Source organism: Gobio gobio (genome assembly GCF_949357685.1).
Source record: "Gobio gobio genome assembly, chromosome: 4".
NCBI classification, from domain to species: domain Eukaryota; kingdom Metazoa; phylum Chordata; class Actinopteri; order Cypriniformes; family Gobionidae; genus Gobio; species Gobio gobio.
The window spans coordinates 52,749,625-52,773,095 of NC_137100.1; the positions used below are offsets into that span (position 1 = coordinate 52,749,625).

At 37.8% G+C, this 23,471-nt stretch overlaps 1 protein-coding gene across 1 annotated transcript in view; it reads left to right on the top strand.

Moving 5' to 3' along the window:
- The window catches only part of aacs (acetoacetyl-CoA synthetase), a 55,756-nt gene that overhangs the window by 23,868 nt on the left and 8,417 nt on the right, over positions 1–23,471 (top strand). Inside the window, exons 6-12 of the mRNA XM_079815223.1 lie at positions 337–451; positions 570–651; positions 1,736–1,886; positions 3,585–3,665; positions 5,165–5,289; positions 15,530–15,594; positions 20,785–20,907. Of these exons, the coding sequence (XP_079671349.1) occupies positions 337–451; positions 570–651; positions 1,736–1,886; positions 3,585–3,665; positions 5,165–5,289; positions 15,530–15,594; positions 20,785–20,907 (742 nt within the window). The remainder of the gene's footprint in view (positions 1–336; positions 452–569; positions 652–1,735; positions 1,887–3,584; positions 3,666–5,164; positions 5,290–15,529; positions 15,595–20,784; positions 20,908–23,471) is intronic.

The following is a 23,471-nucleotide window of genomic DNA, read 5'->3' on the forward strand; positions in this document are numbered from 1 at the left end:
ACCTTGAATAGCTGGATTTTTAACTAACGTTAACAAAGATGAACAAATACAGTAACAAATGTATTGCTCATGGTTAGTTCATGTTAGTTAATACATTAACTAATGTTAACTAATTTAACCTTATTGTAAAGTGTTACCAAAACATCTTACTGACCCCAAACTTTTGAAAAGTGTTGTTATATAGTGTGTGTATATGTAGTATATTATTTTATGTGAGATATGAATATATGAAAATATATATATATTATAAAAAAATAAAAAATAAAGGACTATTGTCTGTGTGCATCTTAACTCGGGTGTTTCACCTGTCTTTCATGTCTCTCTTGTCCTTTTCAGGGAGTGCTTGACAGGTTTTCTCAGATCCAGCCCAAGTTGATATTCTCAGTAGCAGCTGTTGTGTATAACGGCAAGCAGCACGACCATATGGAGAAACTCCAGAACGTTGTTAAAGGTATAAAGCACACCTTTCAGCTCACGCCCAGCTAGATTTTTCCCATCATGTGGTCTTGTTAATATGTTTGCATTTCATGGAGCCTCATGTAATTGTTTTTCCCCATCATCTCTCTCAGGTCTCCCTGACCTGAAGAAGGTTGTGATCATTCCATACGTTCGCTCTCGACAAGACACAGACGTCGCCAAGATTCCCAACAGGTCTGTGCATCTATGTGAGCTACCACTCATATTATACGTAGAAGTTCACTTGACAAGTGTGTTAATTTGTAATGCCTTAACGTCATCAAACACAGACTGAGTCATGCAATGATTAGGAATTGCAGGTATAATGTTCTTGTATTAATAAATATGAATGTAGTATAAATGACCAAACTTTTCTACACAAGTACACTGCTTTTCAAACGTTTGGGGTCTGTACGATTTTTTTTTTAAGGAAATGAATACGCTTAACCAGCAAGAATGCATTACATTGATCAAAAGTAAAGACATTTTATAATGGTTCAAAAGATGTGCTGTTCTTTTGAGATTTCTATTCATCAAATAATCCTGAAAAAATGTTTCAGTTTCCACTTTAAAAAAAACAACAATTTTCTATATTGATAATAAAAAGTGATGTTATTCCACATGATTTTGAATGATTTCTAAAGGATCATGTGACACTGAAAACTGGAGTAATGACTGCTGAAAGTTCAGCTTCACCACCACAGTAATAAATTACATTAATAAGGAATAATTACGATTTATAATACTTTTTTTATAAACTTTTCACAACATTTTTATGATCAAACAAATGGTGAGCATAATGCTTCTTTCAAAAACATGAACACATTTTACCAACCCTAAACATTTGAACAGTAGTGTACAATGTTTATAATACATAGATGTATTATAAAATGTATTGCATTATTAATAATATCTATATAACCTGCCAGTCCTAATATTTAAGTATCTGTTTTGTTTAACATTTAAAAAATAAATGTGGTTTTGCTTCCTAACTGTTATGTAAACTGCTCAAATTCACGCATTGATATGGAATCTTACTTAAGATGACTGAATACCCTGTGAAGTCATTTTTTCCGGCGACTTTTGGGTGATTGGTATGCAGTTTTAGTGTCTGCACCACTTGGAATTCCTCAGTTATAAAACACTTTGTCTAAATTAATACATATTAAATGTTTATTAGCTCTTGTTAAACTGAAGCCTAGATCAATTCAAAGTTTTATATTGTCTGGTTAGGATAGAGTCAGTCCTGACTCTCTGTCTCCTGTACTGTATCTTTCAGTGTGTTCCTGGAGGACTTTTTGGCCACGGGTAAAGAAGGGGATCAGGACCCTCAGCTGGAGTTTGAGCAGCTGCCCTTCTCTCATCCTCTCTTCATCATGTACTCTTCTGGCACCACAGGATCTCCAAAGTGCATGGTGCACTCTGCTGGGGTGAGTGCGTGTTGTGCACAAATGAGTCCAAATGATGTATTGTGCACTGAAAATGGATACATGAACATGACATATAAAGAAAGAAAATACCAATGCTAGCATTTGGTGTATAAATATCAACAGCTGTGTTATCTATTTACCATGGGCACTGGGCAGTGTTGTTATTAAAACTAAACTAAAACTATTAAAAATGTGTTATCGAAATAACAAATAAAAGATATTTTCTTTGTCTCCCATTCCATTTGAAAATAAAAATAAAAGATCACCATGTCCCTTTAGGGGCTCCGTAAACCTTCCACTTGCTCTGTGTCTTAAACTACTGCATCATTTCTCTTGGTTTTGATTTCTGTACATTAATGCCAGCATCAGATTGACCACTAGATGGCAGTAAGAGTCCATTTTAAAACCTCTACGACACTATAAGCCAGATGCAATTGGGATGAGCAATTATGTGCACCATTCCCATCCCTTCTGAATGAATTTCCTGTATAATCTCAACATTAGGGAGACATCAGCCCACATGGATGTAAATCAACCTTGGTTCCTAGTAAACGCATACCCACAAATATACAGGTTCCACAGAAAATTAATCGGTAACACTTTACAAGAAGGTTCATTTAGTTAACTGCATTAGTTAACATGAACTAATAATGAACTGCACTTATAAAGCATTTATTTGTCTTTGTTAATGTTAATTTCAACATTTACTAATGCGTTATTAAAATCTTGTTAACATTAGTTAATGCACTGTGAACTAACATGAACCAAACCATCAACAGCTGGATTTTTATGAACTAAAGTTAACAAATATTAACTAGTGCTGAACAGAGGTGTTGTTCATGGTTAATGTTAACTAATTCATTAACTAATACAACCTTATTGTAAAGTGTTACCAATTAATCTGAAAAATCAAGAAAGGGAAAAACAGGAATCTCTTTTTGTTTTGTGCTTCACAAACACATTTTGTATGTGCTTGGTTGGTGTGTGTATAGCACTGTGGGTTTTTTTTTATTTTCACTTTTTTACAGCTTTTCTCTTCAGCCTTTGCGGCATTTGTGTCTGACGCCTCTTGCTTGCTAGAAAATTAGAGCGCTGTGTGTATGAAAACACACAATCACACAAATGTACACACGCATCTGAATCTCTTGCTCTTCTCGCTCTATGGATGATCAATGTTCAGTGTGCTTTTATGAAAACAGTACATGTTGGGTTATGGCAGTTAGAGGATGAATGAACACTATCGTAATCAGTGCTTTCACTAGGATATGGGTTCGACGCATGCTACAGGGTTTGTGATGTTTTTTTTGTTTTTTTTTCAATTTTTTTGTTGTTTTTTTTAAATCCATGAAGTGTCACTGATCTTTTAGTTTGGTAATTAGGTTGTTCCCTGCCAGCCACAATACATCTAAACGTATGACACCAGCACAGGAGATTTGAGGAGAACGTGAGATCCAGAATGACAAACACAATCCTCGACTAATGTTTTCATGTTTTGTAGCCTCTAATATTACAGATTTTTCTCAGCCATTTTTCCAAAAACCTGTCTCAAGGTGATTTTTAGTGAATGTATGAAGTCAGTTCCCCTCAGATTCACACAGATGTCCTAGCAGATTAACCTCAGGTGTAGTTCATCATGTTAACTATGAACATGTTCAACGACCAGTTACCAGTCTGACCCTTTTGTTCTCCATTTCCCAGGGCACTCTCATCCAACATCTTAAAGAACACATTCTCCATGGCAACATGACCTACAATGATGTCATCATATATTACACTACGGTATGTATCTGCGACCTTGGAGTCATGGGGGAAAACGGTACCTTTCTCCAATGACGTCCGATCATTTTTTGCAAGCAACATACACTACCAATTGGGGTCTGTAAGATTTTTTAAAAATTGTTTTTGAAAGAAATCTCTTATGCTCACCAAGGCTGCATTTATTCGATGAAAAATACAGTAAAATTGTGAAATTTGAAATGAATACGTAGAGGAACAAAGCAATTTCAAATGACTATTGTGATTTTTAGTGCCATTACGTCTTCAGTGTCACATGATCTTTCAGAAATCATTCTGATATGCTGATTTGGTAGCCTGACAAGCCAACATCAAGAACACACCATTGGCAGGACTCAATCCGAGAGGCGGGATAAATGGTTGTCTTTCAAATTCCCTCTGCACGCAATAGGATAGCGCTACAACCAACCAGAGCGCTATCAGTGGTGACAACAATCACAAGCGAGTTCTATGCGTTTTACCACCAGCAGAGCTAGATGACTTTTGCCGTATCCCGTTGTCAAAACTCCGAACACCTCTTCCTTTTTTAAGAATGACTTCAGTGCCGTTCTTTGTTAGCAGGGAAGTAGCAGGGAATTTGTGCGAACCGTCGCAACTCTGCCGTCTAGGTTAAGCCCGCCCACCGACTCTATACACGATGTGATTGGCCTGACCAGAGTATGGTTTTTCAAGCTCGCAAGCCAACGGAGAGTTGCTAGATGACCCTGGCTGCAAATTACATTTGCTGCCACTAGGGTGCGTCTAGATTTCTAGGCTACTGATTTGGTCCTAAAGAAACATTTCATATTTTGGTGGAAACTGTGATGCGTGTTTCATGATTCTTTGATGAAAAAAAAATATTAAATTTTTTTACTGTTGCTTTTGATCAATTGAATGTGTCCTCCTTGCTGATTAAAAATATAAATTTATTTTAAAAGTACTAATTCTGTCTTTCTTACTGACCCCAAATTTTTTAACTGCAAAATGTACACATGCATGGCATTTACAGCGCAGATGATTAGCAGCATGCAGGTTGGGTACTTTTACAGGTATTTTAGATCTCTTTTTATTGGTCTATGATCTGGTTGATTTAATATTATTTTGCGCCACCCCCACAACCTTAGTTATTACAATGAGAAAAGTTATCTCAGAGGCAGGGAACATTACATTTTGAAAGATTATGAACAAACTTTTTTTCTTTAGGATAACGTGCACTGATGAATCGTACACAAAAACAAAAGGGACATTTATTAATAAATCAGGTTAACATTATATTCCATGATGTCTTTGTTAGGACAAAATGTCTTTGTTTGCAAAATGAAAGTACGCATCATTTTTTAATATTTGGTTAGTCCAGTCCAGTGTGATATTCACAGTGATATTTGAATTGAAATGGTCCATTTTGAGCACTGTTTGTTAAACATTGTGGAGTAGATATGTTTACAAAATACAGGACATTAATTCTCTGACCCAATCTAAAAGCAGGTCTCTCTTTTTATGTGCAGACGGGCTGGATGATGTGGAACTGGCTGATGTCCTCTTTAGCCGTTGGGGCTTCTGTGGTCCTGTACGACGGCTCTCCTCTTATTCCCACTGCCAATGTGCTCTGGGACCTCGTAGACCATCTGGGGTAAGTTTGTGTGTGTGAGAGAGACACTCTTTAATGAAGGTGTCACAGTCAGGAGCTTCAGTCTGTCTTTTTCCTCATGCCTGTGTTGTAATTGGCTGAGGCGTGGCAGTGCTTATCACCAGCATCTGCTGTGCCCTTTGTGTAAATGACACCACGTCACCACGGCAACCTGATTTAAAGAGACTGGTCTAATTGGCCACCTCTAATGTGGCATGGAGTTCCTTTCAGAGTTTACCTGTTATTGATCAGAAATGATCGAAGTGCAGCAGACACTGGAGTTCCTTTGGATCACACTTGGTGTGTGTGTGTGCGTGCACGCTCATTTTCAGTCTCTCTTGGCTGCTGGTGAAAGCCTCTATTCTTAACTTTCATTGTCTCGCCTTTTCCCCAGAGGAAGAAAATAGAGAAAGAAGAGCTTTTGGAAAAGCCAAAACATGCACACATTTTCATTACTCACCAGACCCATGTGAGCTGCTTGAATTACTTCAGTGACATATTCATTTTTTAATATTTAATTAGGCCTGTCAAATTATCAAAAATAAACATTTAAATTAAATACACTACCATTCAAACGTTTGTGGTCAGTAAGTTTTCTTTATTTTTATGAAATTGCAATATTATTAATGTAAAATGTTTAATTATTTATTTATTTATTTATTTTTAAATAAATGCTGTTATTTTAGACTTGCCAAAGAATCCTAAATATGATATGAATATAAATGATGACCCCCTTTTGTCTAGGGGTTTAACAAAATATTAATATCATTCAGGCCCGTAGTCAGCCTAGTGAAGGGGGGGTTCTTTTTTTCCAAAAAGTGGACCCTTTTTCACATCATATTTACTACAATGTTGTCAAATTACTAACCAAGATCATGTACCACCTTTTTCAGTCCAAACACACACTGTTATTTGGCATGGATAATCTAAACTTCCCCACAAAGTTTAAATCACAAATTCACGTGACAGAACTAGAAGCTAACATGTGTTTGTTTCATGTTGTGAAATATGAAGTTTTGTAGAAGTCACTAAATGTACATTTGTAGGATCACTAACGTATAATTGGTGGGGAAACAAAGGTGCTTTAATTATTTGGCCAATACTTTGCTGCACACACACATTAGGGTGTCTGTCTAGGTAGTTACGGGGGTTTGGGGGTATGCTTCCCCTAGAACATTTTGAGATCTGATCTACTACATATGTGCATTTTAAGACGTTTGAAGGCCAAACAATTATGAGAAATAGCTTTAAAACTAAGTCAGTGGGCAGTAAATTATTTGTCAATTCCTGCTCTCTCTCTTTCCTCATCTCCATCACTCTTTATTTTTCTGTCATTCTCCTTAACTTGCCCCCTCTTCCCCTCCTAAAGCAGTCAACAAAACATAGGGTCAATTTATATTTAGAATATTTTTTATTAATCACTTTCTAAGATTTTTTTTTTAATTCACTCACAATATGTACACATTCATTATTAATTGTATGCATTATATGGAAACGGATTAGTTAATGTTTCTTGTCCTCTCACATTGACAGTTGCTAATTATTACATTAAATCACGTAAATTATATGCGTATTTATATACCTATATTAAAAATTGCAAAATTATACAAAGGTTTATTAGTTTGCCTGATTATTTTTGTCGGTAGTTTAACATTTTATTCCTAAAACAGCTGCCAAATATGAAATGTTTAGTTTAGCTACTTACATCTTATCTCGCACTTTATGACCGTTTACTGAAGCACCTTCAGTGAACATAAAGCCCGCCTACTTTATTTTGATTGGTCCTCTTAAATGTTTTGACGTTGACGAGCGCTGACAGACTTTCACGTGCTATCGGAATTATCGTAAATACGAGTTTCCTAGGTAAAAATTGCACATGAACGCCCTCTGATGTCGTGTTTACCACTGGGAAGTTCGGAAATAATTTTGATACCCCAATTCCCGAGATGGGCGTGTCATAAGCTTTAAACATGGTGGCGGGGAGAACTGGACTGCTGTGGCAGGTCCAAAACAGCTTGGTCGTCTTGTCTTGACATTAACGTAGTACATATTTACAATCATATGAAGTGTATTGTATGTTTGGTACACAGCGGAAATAGCCTGCATTTGACTGAAATTACAGAATCAGCAGAAAGCGGACTATGTGGAATGTTTATGGTTGTCGGTGCATGGAGACTACAAATGATGATGGTTTTAATAAGATTTTCCCAATAAATAGGCAAGAATAACCTGGTGTCCACCATGATTCCTGTTCACTCCGACAACAAAGCACTTGAATGCAACAAGCTCGTAATCACGACTTCTAAAGTGGGAATTAGGACATTTCCGATAGCACGTGAAGACAGCAACAGTCACAGACCAAAGGCAGCTCAGATGAGAAGATCTGGTGCTGTGCAATATGTGCTGCATTAAAGTAATAGCCTACTATAGGCAATTATTTCACAACATTTATAGCCTACACATTGGAAAACTTAAATTCTGGACCTTTGGCAGTTAGGGGTGGTTCGTTCGAACCCCCCGAACCCCCCCCCCTGCCTACGGGCATGACATTTGAGAATAAGAAATGTTTCTTGAGCACCAAATCATCATATTAGAATGATTTCTGAAGGATCATGTGACACTGAAGACTGGAGTAATGATGCTTGAAAATTCAGATTTGCCATCACAGGAATACATTTTATTTTAAAATATATTAAAATAGACAATTTAAATTGTAATTTTATTTCACAATATTACTGTGTTTACTGTATTTTTAAACCATAAATGCAGAAGTAATAATAAAAAAAAAAACTTTTGAATCCAAATGTACATGATTTAATTAGATGTTCTCTTTATTTAGGGGATTTTTGCAATTCATTTAAAGACAACATTGTGGTAAACAAGTAAAGTATTAAATAGACATTACGAAACACAAAATACTTTAGAAGTCAGATTCTTTTATTTCCAAATAGTTGAACATAAGCCTATCACATTCCTGGTCCACAGCAATTTATTTAGCAAATGAGTCCGTTCAGTCAGTCTGAAGTAATGTTCACACATTATGCATTCTCGCATTCATTCTGTACTGTTTTTTTTAAGCGTTTGTCTGTGTACATGTTCATCTTTGGCCATGTCTCAACTTTAAAAACATGTCTCAAAGCCCCTGCGTTCAGTGCTATGCAGTTGCACTCTGTCTTGCTGTTCTGAATGCAAGAATGCGTCCTGTGTGGTTCTGTGCAGTCTGTTTTTGGTAAATGTGATTTGGCGATGCGTGTTGCCTGCAGTAGGAGCTGAGCTTCAAGCTTGAATTGCTCCAATGGTAGGAATATTTCTTAATGTGGCATTTACTTATGGGTCAGGTGACAAGCTTAAATAGTGTTTTTTTTTTTAATCACATTATTTTGAATTCACATTATTATTGTAATGAATGTGTTGAATTAACTGTCCTAATTTTGAAAGGCAGCTCTGGTTTGTATCTGAGAGTCTGTTGGTGACACAAATTAAGTTATTTCTCTGGGCAGTATAGGGTTTATTTTAGTTTTAGTTTTTTATAGTTTTGATTGTGATTTAAAAAAAGGTTCATTTTTAAGTTTAGAGGATATGCTGTTGTTCAGTATATCGATTAAACCTATAAACGTTTACTTGTTAGTCCTGGTCATTTAAAGTCAGCATGAAATTAAAATTCATCCATTTTGTAAATGCATGATAAAGATCTTAAAGGATTAGTTCACCCAAAAATTTTAATTGTCATTTACTCACCCTCAAGTTGTTCCAAACTTGTATGAATGCTGAACACAAAAGAAGATATTTTGAAGAAAATGGGGAACTAAACAGTTGATGGACCCCATAGTAGGGGAAAAAAATACTATGGAAGTCAATGGGGTCCATAATTTGGTTATCGACATTCTTCAAAATATATTTTGTGTCAAGCAGAACAATGAAATTCATACAGGTTTGGAACAACTTGAGGGTAAAGTAAACGATGACACAATTTTCATTTTCGGGTGAACTATTCCTTTAAGCTCAAAGCATAGGTCTATTTCGGCTCTCTGCATTCTGCGACTGTCTGCATGCCGTAATTTTCATAGTTCACCACCTGTGTGCTGTCCAATTTTGTGTCTTTATTATTAGAGTATGTGGAAGTTTACCTAAAACAATCTATAAAACACTTTATTCTGCTCCTAAAGTGCTCTAATTTGATGTTTAAATAAATGGAAAACAAGATTGTCCTTGCTCTTTTATAAAACACTTTATTCTGTTTGAAAAGTGCTTATTTCAAAACTAGTAAAACAGCATAAGTTTAGTACATCTAAAAATGGAAACTACAAGACTCGAGCTTGATACTTTTGATATTTTAGTCTTTATCAAAAAATTTGCAGATTGCCGTTAATACCCATTCATACCCTTGTAGTGTGCAAACTTCTGAAACATGTACTGACAATGTTTTACTCGTACTATATGTGTCACGACAGATTTCAAGCTTGTTTCAGACTTTGTCCATCTAGGATTTAATTGTTCACGATCCAGATTAGAGAGCAGTAATGAGCAACTGTGAAAAAAGTTGCAAGAGAGCGAGGCATTGAGAAGCTGGAGCAAAAGAATAAATGTTAAAACATCAAACTGCTCCCCCCTCTCACCAAGCACTGTTTCATCTATATTTTTCAACTCTGTTTCTTATTTTTCCTGTTCTCTGCAATTCGGTATAAAAACGATCACAAGCTCTTTTTTCCTCGTTGTCTTTTTATACATTGACAAGAAACGGCTCTCCTGTTGCTTTAAGTAAGTTAAAGTGAGGGAATGTATTCTGGGATCATCGCTTCAGTTCAGGTTTGTGATCAGTTGTGTAGTGTGCGCAGTCCAAATTTGTAGACCTTTGTGACACAAATAAATTTCATAACTTCAGACTGAATCAACCCGTCTACCACTCTTCTGCAGAAAAGGTGCAACTCTCCCTGATGTCCACCACATGATGAATAAAACATGTTTTCTCTTTTGTCCCTCTATGTTTAGTTGTACAAATACACTGATCCTGGATTAGTTTTTATCTTGTGCTGCTCCCCCTTCAGATTAATTATGTTTAATGTTTACAAATGATCAATATTCAATCAGAGGGCAGATGTGGTATCCATGTAGATGAAGGAAAATGTGTTCGGGAAACCTGTTCCGGACAAAGGGCCATTGTGAAACTTGGTCATGCTAGACAGCTTTTTTCTTTGTTCCTTATTGTCACTGTTGGTAAAAAAAATAGCTCCTGTTTTTGGTCTTTCGTGAGACAGAAGAGACTAAAAATTGATTGTATTGAAGTGCAAAACAACAGATGCAATGAGGTGAGTCCACAATCAGTTCTTCAATTCGGTTTTAAATTCAATCCAGAGAGTTAAATTCATTGGGTCTTATCTTAGGTTGATGGAGTTACTTAGCTTTGCTGGCACAAGTTAAATAACGTATACATCTCATTCTCTTTCTGAATTATTGAATTTATTATTTTTGTTTCCTTATCTGCGCTGGTGTAACCCCTTTTATGTTGCGGTCAAGATGCATACCAGGGGTGCCAAATCCTGATCCTGGAAGTCACCTTCCTGCAGCGTTTAGCTCCAACACGCATGCATGGAAGTTTCTAGTGATCCTAAAGACCATGGATGTGTCCGAAATTGCCACCCATAGCCTTAAATAGGGCACTATTTCAGGGAACAGCCATTTGTAGTGGTGTCCGAAACCATAGTCGACGTTATAGAGTGCACTCATTCAATCCCATAATGCACTGCAATAACGAAAGTACAACTGATGTACACTCAACGGTTTGAGAATAGCCATAATCCATAGTGAGGATCATCCCGAAATGAATTCCCACGTCCCGCCAGAAGTTGGCGCATGCAGCTGAATCATCCATCCATCCATTTTTCAAACTGCTTGTCCAATGTGGGCACTGTGTAATATCATACAGGTATAAATTCCTTGATAATTGATTTATTAAATTGTTCAATTAAGGTTTATACATGATAGTTTCCGTGTCAAAGTTAAATTCTATCAGGACCACTATTATCAAAGATGATTGACATTTAGCATACAGTTTGAATTGGCGGTATATTTTTGTTCTGGGCAAGAACTCCCTGCCCATCCATGCAACCTAGCATGAATAAGAGCAGGGAGAGCAGCGATATCCCTCCTAGGGTAAACAGAACCAGGAATAATTTAATGTACAACGTAATTTGAGAAATTAGTCTGATTAAAAGGGGAATCTGAAGGCCTCAGAAGCTCCTGAGCAACACGATAGCTGCTGATAATACTGATGGACCTTATATATGGATGCTGGGATAGGCGTCATGTTCCTATTGGAAGACGTGGATCAGCTGAGAGTCAACTGGTGCGAGCTTGACTGACGTGACCTGCCAGAACTAACGCTACACTTGATGATACATATTTTCATTACTACTGGAGCTACCAGTTTGCCAAGCTTCAAATGATTATTAAACCGCTAGCGCACACTGCAAAAGCACAGCCCTTCCGGCAATCTGTGTCCTAATTTGCACACTTGTTTTCATTTACTCTTTCAAGGGATCTATATTAGTGGAGAAATTTAGGGAATAGTGAATCTTGTAGAGCTGGTTCAGGTTTGATTCATCAGGGCTAGAGCAGCGGTATCCAATCTTGCTCCTGAAGGGACACTTCAACACACCTGCCTGGAAGTTTCTAGTGATCCTAAACACATTGATTAGCTGGTTCAGGTGTGTTTAATTAGGGCTAGAGTTAAACTCTGTTGAAAGGTGGCCATCCAGGATCATCATTGGACACCCCAATATACATCAATGCAGTGCTGGTGTCTGGTGTCCTGCAGACTTTAATTCCAACCCTAACTAAACAGAACTATCTGTAATTTGCAAGTAATTCTGTACAAATTGATAAGCTTGTACACCTAAAGTCTGCAAGACACAGGCCTCCGAAACTGGAGTTGAAGATGTCTGCACCATTAAGCTGGGCCATTACATAATTTGGGGCTCATCTGGGACCTGAATTGAGCTGGTTTTAAATTCAAGACTGAGCTTATTACAATACAGATAACAAAATGTATGCATCACTACAATGTTTCCATGATTTTCACAAAACAAGGCCATGTTTAGTTAAAGCTTGGGTGTCCAATCCTGCTTCTGAAGGGCCAGAGTTTATCCTGCAGAGTTTAGCTCCAACCTAATTAAACACACCTGAACCAGCTAACCAAGGTTATACTAGGCATACTAGAAACTTCCAGGCAGGTGTGTTGAGGCAAGTTGGAGTTAAACTCTGCAGGTCAATGGCCCTCCAGGACAGAGTTTGGACACCCCTAAAGCTTGAACAAATTTCTTTGTTTTTGCAGAGTATGTACCGTTTTCTCGAGGTGGCAAGAACAAGAACAAAGTTCTTTCTGGCCAGTACTTCACGAGAAAAGCAGGTGCCGAACATCTCCGTTTTTCTGACACCCACAAGAAAAAAGTTCTGCTCAGACGATGTGTCGAGAACGAGCTGCGAGAACTCCCAAACCAGGGCTCCGAGAACAAAATGACAGCCCTGGGAGCGAGAACTTTTTTTCTCTGTTCTTGCAGACTATGTAGTGGCCTTTAGTTTAAAGGGCTGCCCTTGGAAATCTGGAGAAACCTGAGTGCTGTTTCTCAAGGATTCATTGTTGATAGTTGATGGATCTCCCCTTTGAACCTCCAACCTTGTTGTTACCAGCCCAGATCTTTCACCAATAAGCCAGGTATCTAGTCAATACCAGGTTAAGATTTGGTCTTCACATATATTGTAATGGGAGTCTTTATTATATTTGCTTGAATTTTTACTTCTAGAGGCCAAAACTGCAACAAAGCCAGTTTGCATGCTTGACTCATTTACCAGTTGTAATTTTCCATGTGCAGATGGGGACATAATAACGTTCAAGTAGCCATAGCGTGTAAGAAATGAACAGTCTGAATATTTAGACGAGCATGACTGCTCGAATGTTAGAAAAATGAACAATCCTGTCATAAATTCAGTGGATAGACTTTGTAGTAAATCAGAGGTTCATGATGTCATAAATGGAAGGAACAGTGGATGGTGATATAATTAGATCACTGACAACTTGGCACTGACAAGTTTTTTTTCCTTTTTTTCCCCCTGCCTGACTGATATATTGCTTGTGAAATCACGTTCCATATCATATTCGTATCGAATGCACTTCCTACATCCTAAATGACCCATTAGTACTAACCAGGCCTTGCCAGCTGCCACCAATCACAAGCAAGCCGGACATTGTCATGACGCCTATCTACACAGGGGCTCTCTTTTAGGAAACTATAGTGAGAGAAAAGCAGAGAATGACAAATTAGTTTAGATTGATACTTAATTACATTTATGTGCAGCTGATATTTTGCACATTATTTGTACAGCTTTTAAAAAATGTGAAATGCCCTTAAAACATAGATGAAGTCTACTTGTAATGTTATTTAAGACAAACAAAGGTTCGTTTTACCTCACTATATTCGACACTTTCTCAGACCTTTAAAATTAAGTCTGTTTTTACTAATATCATTCTGGCACTTTATGCAAGTTCCCTCTGTTTTGATTGGTTAACCTCTTTGAATGTAAAATGAGTAGTTGCTATGTACTTAAAGGGATAGTTCGCCCTAAAATGAAAATGAAATCATCATTTACTCACCCTGGTGTTGTTCTAATGTCGTATGCCCTTCTTTTTTTATAGACCATAAAAGGAGAATTAAAAAATATATATATGATTTCCATTCTCGCTTGTCCATATAATGCTGTTGATTTGCAGATGTGGGTGTTTATGTATATTAATGTTCTCATAGTTGTGTTTTTGACACATTTTTCCAATTATTTGCAGTTGTAGTTCTGCTTCGATTGCATTAAGGAATAGGCAGTTTATATAAGATAGTCTATTTAACTGTAATTCCACTGTAAACTTAGTGAAACACTGTGCTGGACAAATGGAGATTACGCTAACACAACCATGTTGACAGCATTTAAGCTTGTCTGTGCTCTTCAGATATTACACTGCCATGACCTCCACCCCTGATTTCTGTCCGTGAGTGATTCCATCAAGAGATGGCTGACCGAGGCCTCTGTAGGTCAACAGGCCATTTAGATCAATTCCACCTCATTGACACTGAAAGTGTTCTGCTCTTTGTTCTAAAGCGGGGAGATCTAGATTGCTGTGGAAATGAGGTTTTTTAATGTTTGTCTGAGATGTAGCCTAGTGGAGTGATTTCCCAACCAGAGGTAACATGCATCTCAGGTTTTTTAAAGGAACACTTCACTTTTTTTGAAAATAGGCTCATTTTCCAACTCCCCTAGAGTTAAACAGTAGAGTTTTACCGTTTTCAAATCCATTGAGCCGATCTCCAGGTCTGGCAGTAGCACTTTTAGCATAGCTTAGCATAGATCATTGAATCTGATTAGATCTTTAGCATCTCGCTAAAAACGACCAAGAGTTTACACATTTTTTTTCCTTACGATAAATTTGCCTCTATATAACTTGCTTCTATAGTTACATCGTGTACTAAGGCCGACGGAAAATGAAAAGTTTGGATTTTCTAGGCCAATATGGCTAGGAACTATAATCTCATTCCTGCGTAGTAATCAAGGAACTTTGTGCTGTACCATGGGTGCAGCAGGCGCAATTATATTACGCAGCGCCTGAAAATAGGCTAACTTCCATCAAGATAACCAACGTGACAACCTGCTATACTTGGCTTACACAAGGAGCGTGCTGTGGACTATTTTCAGGTGCTGCGTAATATCATTGCGCCTGCTGCACCCATGGTACAGCACAAAGTTCCTTGATTATTACGCAGGAATGAGAGTATAGTTCCTAGCCATATCGGCCTAGAAAATCGCAACTTTTCATTTTCCGACGGTCTTAGTACACGATGTAACTACAGAAGAGTCAAGTTTTAAACAGGAAAAATACCTAAACTCTTTTGTCATTTTTTGTGAGATGCTAACAGTCTAATCAGATTCAATGATCTATGCTAAAAGTGCTAGCGCCAGATCCAGAGATCGGCTTAATGGATTCGAAAACGGTAAAACTCAACTGTTTAACTCTAGGGGAGTTGGAAAATGAGCCTATTTTTCAAAAAAAGTGGAGTGTTCCTTTTAAGGATATAATTGTACCTCCTAAATTGTAGTTTTGTTTTACAAGCTGTAAGAAAGCCTTTAGGTCTTTTATACATTAAAACAATACACTCAATTGTTAACATCCATATTTTTCCATTATTTTATCGTTTGCTGACAGAATCACAATTTTTGGGACTGGAGCGAAATGGCTGTCTGTGTTGGAGGAGCGAAATCTGAAACCAGGTGAGCTGCCGATCGCTTGTCATCTGTTTCTCTTTCCATTTTTTTCCCATAATGTTGTCACTATACAAAATTTCAGTAGTCATTGACAATACCAGTTTTGTTTTCTGATATTTCTTAATATCAATTTTGGTACCACCGCAAAATGAATATGCTGTTGAGCACTCTCCTTTATCTAAAGCAGGGGTGTCCAACCCTGGTCCTGGAGAGCTACCACCCTGCAGATTTTAGCTCCAACCTCAATCAAACACACCTGAACCAGCTAATCATGGTGTTCAGGGTGATAGATAATTACAGACAGGTGTGTTGGAGCAGGGTTGGAACTGAAATCTGCTGGACGGTAGCTCTCCAGGAGCAGGGTTGGACACCACTGATCTAAAGCATGGGTCTTCAACCAGGGGTCCGCAGCGGTACTACACAATTAATGTTTGATCACAAATAATTTTTTGATAAAAAAATTATAACATGGGGAGAAAACAAAGCAGCGATGAGAAATGTAGCCAATCATAGACATGCTCGATGATCTCTGGGACGCAATGGCCAATTAGAGGTGTTTAAGTTAGAATCCACTCACCGCTCAAACGGCAGAGTTTTTATTCAGTGCTGAGTTCTGCTCGCTCTCGTGAATTCTCTCATTAACAAAGACACGTTGTAAGTAAGAGTTTTGTTGTTTAGTGCAGACAACTTTACTGATTTTGATTGAACGCTGTGAGATCGCGAACTGAGATGAGTGACAGCCTAACTGTGATTGTAAAGTGAGCGCTCTTTCGTGCTTTTGAGGTTATGTAGCTATAATCCATTGAATAAAAGTAACGTTATTGGTTATCATGCTGCTAAGAGGAACGACGCCAAATTACACCCTGCAAAGTTTTGGAAGTGACGTCTACATATAAATGCGTGTTTCACTCTCGAAATTGCAATTGACAGTGATAACTAGGGGTGTCCCCTGATTTACACATTCGAATCAGAATTGTCGAATCTTTCTATAGTCGAATCATCTATGTGTGTGTGAATGGGTTGGGACTGGGAGGGGCACGACAGTCAGCAGGAGGGTAAAACTATTTTTATTTTATTTTACACACTCCACACAGCAACAACTTTTAATAGAGCGACCAAAACTGCCTGCCAATTGACAGACGAACTGACAATGGCTTTCTTATTTAGGTAATGTGGTGGATAAACATTCGTAAAACGTTTTCTCGTAACATTTTACAGCCGCGATCGAAATACAGAACATCACACAAATATATAAAATAACATTTTGATAAATAAACCTAAACAAAATACCTGCCTAGAGAGGAAAAGAACACACCGACTGCAGACAGGATTTGCATTTCACATTTTGCAAAATTAAATTAAATCGGCAAAATTGCTGTGCCAGCATGCTTTCAGTGCAGCGCAACACGAGACAACGAAAAACAATAAAAAGCACTAATTTACAGAATTAAATTAGAACAGAATATACATTACTAATAATAAAAAAATAGATAAAAATGAAATCAAGTCACAGGGAGCATAATAAATGTGTGCAAAATGCCAAAGTGCAGGGGAACATATGAAGACTTCAGATGCAAAAGCCTCTAAGTCCATCTGACATCTTTCTTTGAAATAAGCATTTTTGACAGGTTTCTATGTATAGGTTTCTACATAAGTACCGGTACTTCTGAATGGGCTGAGGCTGGGATTTAGTGGGTTTGAAGTGAAAGTATTTTATGAACGTATACTATATGCGGAGAGCATTCACTCAGTGCATCTGAAGCGTCTGAACTCTTCATATATAAAAAAACACAAGCCACAGTTAAATTAAGTAACCCTGAGTGACCAATAAATAAAATAAAAATAAATAAATTATTAAAACAACGAAAGTTTTGCCAGAATTTTGAAATTTCTCTTTTTAACTGCCGAAACAACAATAAACGCTAAACTGGCAGTTTTTTTAGCTAAACATGTTCACAGCAAATTAAAATTAGAAACGGCTGAAATGTTTGAAAACACTTGTACCCTACCCGATCGAAAAAAATCCATTCTTTCACTCTGCTTGTGTGCGTTTGAGTCTTTTCGAATTGTGTGCGGGGAAAACCAACTTGTTAACGTTGGCCGACAGCAGTGCGCTCTTAAACTTGCCCGTTTTAAGTGGAAAGCCATGTTTGTCGTTGATGAGTGGTAGGACATGAGCTGTTGGCACAACTTGCATTTCCCTTTTTTTGGATCATCTTTTACTATTTCAAAGTGCATCCACACTTTAGAGTTTCTTATTCCAGACATTTAGTAATCCCTGCCGCCAAGATGCGCCTCGTCTGTCACGGATCAGGGAAAGTGAAACTTAAATCTGTCACAGGGGTGGTTGGATTTATTCACACACTCGTTAAAAATATTTATTGAACGCTTCTTTCTTTTCACGTTTTTTTTACAGCATTATCATAATTAAAGGCTGTATATAACTTAATATAACTGTACAAAACCAGTAGTTCTGTGTGAAATTAGACATTACGCACCCCCATATTGCCAAAATGGTATGATCCTCGTTTCATAACACCCGCGAAGATTCGACTGTGAGATCGGTGGTCAAATCAGGCTCCGCATATCAATGCATCGAATGTTCGACTATTCGGGGTCACCCCTAGTGATAACTAGTAGCACGGGACAAAAATATGGCATGTCAAAATAGATATGCGATGTAATTACAGAATCATAGATAAAAAACATTTGTTTGTATGTATATATATATATATATATATTATATAGTGATTTGATTCTTAATTGTCCATCTCACAGTGAAATTAAACTAAACCTGAAACTAAAGTTCAGTTAAATGTTTAATTGTCCATCTGATTAGTAAAATAAATGTATGTGACTCTGCAAATCAATTAAAATAATTTAAAACAACTGCAAACAACTAATGATTTGGTTTTTTTATCGCAGCATTTTGTTAGTTTTAACAATGGCAAGTAATATACAGACAGTGCATGTGCAACAATAATGTGCATTCTGATCTACTGTCTTAACATAATATATCTTATTCTTAATCATAATATAGTTAGTTTCTATTAATATCGAAGGCTCTATGCTTAATATGTAGCTCTGTTTGACACATTTTGTATCGGGGGTCCCCGCTCCATATCTTTATCGCTTAAGGGGTCCTTCCCCTGAAAAAAGTTGAAGACCCCTGATCTAAAGAGTTTAATATTAATATAAATATTACCCAAAAAATTACATGTAGCCATCAAGTGTTTCTCAATTAAACATTACTTCAAGCTTTTTAGTCAATAATGTTGTTTGATAAATGCTAATGTTTATTAAGGCCTGATGCACAGTTCAGTTTTTTGTTTTGTTTTCTGTTTTGTCTCGCCTGTCTACATTTATTGACACACATTGAATTGTGTTTGACCGTTCATGTGCATGTGAGGCTTGGTCACAGGTTTAAAGCCATTTTTCCCAGCAGTCTCTAATCTAGATCAGCGGTTCCCAACCTTTTTTCCAGGAGACCCCTATTTTAACATTCTGAAATCTTATCGTCGTCAACCTGTGTATTTCCATACCTCCGCACACCCTGCTCACGCAGACATCACACGTCACCAGCACATTGCGTCAGGCTATGCAGCAGAGTTGTACAGGGTTGACGCGAGTCCTTCGCAAAAATGTTTCCAGTCTGACGGACCCGACGACTGTTTACAATCATTAGACAGACTGAAGAAGAGAGAGTTGGGGAAGTAATTTAATAGTTAATAGCTTTTGTTAGTTTAGTTTAATGAAAAATGGCTCAAAAACTATGAGTCCTCACAATCTCATTACTAAATGACTAAAAGTCTATTTAACATTTGACAAAATCAGACCCGAACATTCAAATCTGTGTTGGCGTTGGAGAGCGCTCTGAAGGGAGGGTGGGACCTCATGCTTTCAAAGATAGCTTGCTATTGCTAGCCTCTCCAAAATGTCCTACCCTACCTTTTTAAATGCCAATTCATGTTGTCTTTTAACGATGAAGCTCTTGGTGTGTTTGAGGATTTGTGGGATTTATTTGTTTCGCATGCGTGTGGTTCAGACGACTGTGTGGGTTGGGGGTCAGAGACTTGTTTCCTGGCCCTCTGCTGTTCCCGTTGGCTGCTTGACATTTCAGAGCGACACCTGTTAGCCTGTGGGGTGTGGCACGGGCTCTGATAACCGGGGCGAGAGACCCTCTCTGCACAGGACCCCAGACGGGTGGCCTGGCATGTTGCCTGCATACATTTCAGCACAGTTTAATGTGGTTCATAATTCTGATCACTGTGAGCTGTACCCATCTGCCTTCAGACTACAATCCGTCTGAATAAATAACATTGAGCTGAGCTTTATACTTCTGGACCGTTTATCATTTTAGAAATTGTAGCCTATTAAAAACCGCATTACTTTTTTACATATATAAAATGAAAATATAATATAAAATGTTTATGAGGTTGCATAAATATACTGTTTGGTCTACTGTAAATATACGGTATACTGTATGTATGGTTATTCTATATAACTAATGTTAGTAGTTATGGAATGAAAATGTAGGGAACTTGATCTGAATTTAACTGTCTGAGGTTCTTCGTTTTCCAGTCACACTCAGGACCTTCAGGTCAAAAGTGACCCGACCCCTGAAATCAGTTATTATAATTTTTTCAGTAAAATCAATTAAATATATTTTTGTTCAATAATAATTTTTTTCTTTTTTTGTGTTTTGAGAGAATTTTATGATAATAATTAATATTTATGCAATAATTATGATCCATTTTTCCCATTGAATATAATAAAAAATGTGTATGTGTGTATATATATATATATATATATATATATATATATAATTTTTTTTTATTTTTTTTTTTTTTATTTTTTATTAATGCTGTATTTCAGGTTAAAGTATTTGTGACTTTTTTTTTTTACGACCACTTGACCACTTTTTTACGACCACAATCCTGTCCCCAATTTTTTAGTGTGTTCATATACCAAGTACCAATAAAGTCACCAAGTGTCGTACCATTCCGATGAAGCTGCGATTTTTAATTTTTTAATTTTTAAAAATTTGGGTCAGAAATTACCACAGAGCCCTAGAGGGTTAAATATAATTGCATCTTTTGATGCCTTGTAATGTGTAGTATTTCAGTAAATCCATAATTTAGTTAACAGTGTTTAATCTATTCACTAATACATTTTGTTTTACTTTTCCATTTGCAGCAAACACACACAACCTGCAGACGCTTCACACACTCCTGTCTACAGGATCTCCACTGAAGCCTCAGAGCTACGAGTACGTGTACAGCTGTATTAAGAACAATATGCTGCTGGGATCCATATCAGGTGGGATCACGATTGAAATTATATTTTATTTTTTATTTTATTGCATTGCATTGCATTTTCTCCTTCATTCCTTCTATTACCTGGCTTTTTTCCAGTTTCCTTTCCTCTCTTCCTTTTCTGGCTTTTCTTTCTTTCTTTCTCTCTCTCTCTTTCCCTGCATTTGTCTTCCCTTCCCATTTCATCCCTTTATTCCTCTTCTGCATTCCTCTTTTCTGTATTTGTCTTGCTTCCCCTTCCTTTTTCCTGCCTTTCCCTTTCCTCTCTTTCTTCCTTTTCCTTCCTTCCTTTCTTCCTTTTCCTTTCTTCCTTTTCCTTTCTTCCTTTTCCTTCCTTCCTTCCTTCCTTCCTTCCTTCCTTCCTTCCTTCCTTCCTTCCTTCCTTCCTTCCTTCCTTCCTTCCTTCCTTCCTTCCTTCCTTCCTTCCTTCCTTCCTTCCTTCCTTCCTTCCTTCCTTCCTTCCTTCCTTCCTTCCTTCCTTCCTTCCTTCCTTCCTTCCTTCCTTCCTTCCTTCCTTCCTTCCTTCCTTCCTTCCTTCCTTCCTTCCTTCCTTCCTTCCTTCCTTCCTTCCTTCCCTCCCTCCTTCCCTCCTTCCCTCCCTCCCTCCCTCCCTCCCTCCCTCCCTCTCCTGATCGGCCCACTCTTCACTTTCTTTCCAATCATCAGCGCTCTTTCCTTCCATCCGATCCTATCCGATCCGATCCGATCCGATCAACCCACTCTTAACTTTCCTTCCAATCATCAGCACTCCAGCTCTTCTTGATAGTATGGTGTGTGTGTGTTTCGCAGTGTGATCTCATGCCTGCAGGGCCCTGTGGAAACAAATTAGCATCAGCGTTAACAGCTGTGGTGGACTGCTGATTTTGTGTGCATGAGTGTGTGTTTGTGACTGGGGTCTCGCAGCATGTTTCTCTCACACACCACCTGTGCCCAGTTTCTCCCTGCGGTTTCACCAGATGAGCTTTGCTCTCATGGCAGGTCAGCGGCAGCCTGCTACGGTCATGTTATTCAGACGGAACCTTTCAGAGCTATTTGTTGTTTAACTTCTTGTGTGCAGCGCTTGTTCCTGCATGAATCATTCGAGAGGAAGTTGCAGCTGTTATTTTTAAATACCTGGTCTGGGATGGTCATAAGCCACTTTTCTTTTACGATAAAACATGACTCTATTCTACGTCACTGAATAGAAGTTGCAGCATTAATGGTTTCCTTTGTATATGTTTGTAACATTTTACAATGTAATCTGATTATTTTAAATAAGTGAGAGAGATTTTGATGCATTCAGAAGACATTTTTGAGCATGTCTGCCATGAAGGCTTTTTGATTTGCCATTTGGTTTATATTTGATACCATGACAGCAATCTCATTGAATTCTGACACATTTGCAGAGCACATGAGCCTCATAACGTTTCGGAAAAAGGCTTTGACTGACGTTTCTTGACTCCAGAGGTTTTTGAAATGTCAGGCTACCTAAAGATGCCTGCTGGAAAACAGCAGCTCCGTTATACAATGCTTGTCTTCAGTCCTGAGCTCAGATAGCCTATTGCCCCTCTGAAATACTGAGAACCCGTTTGCTTTGTCCAGGAACAGCGCTTCTCCTTCCTCCCCTTAGATATGTGACTTCTGCCAACCCGAGGCAGATTTGACCTTGACCCCAATGTCAAGCAGAGCATATGTGACAGGGCTTGTTTCCCGCCGCTCCTGTCAGTGTGCCAGCCAGACTCCTGAGTGCAGAGGGGCAGCTGGCAGGAAACTTTAACACTTTCAGCCACCCAGAATCACCTGAATCCAATAGACCCCCCTATATCGCCCACCATCTGTCACATACACACATAAACACACATAAATGTATTGTTGCAGCAACCATTCTCTGTCTTTTTTTCTCTCCTCTTTTCCGTCTTTTTTATAATCTGACTTTACAATCATTACTTTTGTCAATTACTGAGACCTATTTTTATCTACAGAGGTGTCTGTTTGACATCTCCTCTCCATTTTTCTCCACGAAACCTCATTATTTTTGAGATATTGATTGTCTCGCTTTTTCTTTTGGATTGCAGTATCAAATATCAGTGTCTCCTTTTTCTCTCTCCACCTTTCTCTGTGCTGGCATTATAATGACTGAGCATCTGAGCTGCTCACACATGTTGTCTTTATAGGGGGTGACTCATTAAATATAGGCCTTACTCTACAGAAATACAAGAATGCAAACGCTTCTAGCTACACAAGCGTAAGTTTGTGTCATGAAGTTTTTAGAATGTGTCCATGCGACATAACACAAGTTCATAACACAAGTACCCGTTGCATTTCTCATCATTGCCACAAGGTGTACTATATTGTGCATTAGTGTAAACTGTCATCGCCTTCAGTCAGTTTTCCCTTTCCCTTTTAGGTCAACTACTGTCATGTAGGAGCAACAGTTTGAGGATAATATTGCTGAGAAAGCTAGTTAAAAACAACATGTTTATAGCAGGCTCCCATTAAATCACATCTGGCCATAGTGTTTTTGAGTTCAGCTTATCACAGGATGATCCAGAGTGATTTCCAATGCAATTAATGGTACTTTTAGTCAAC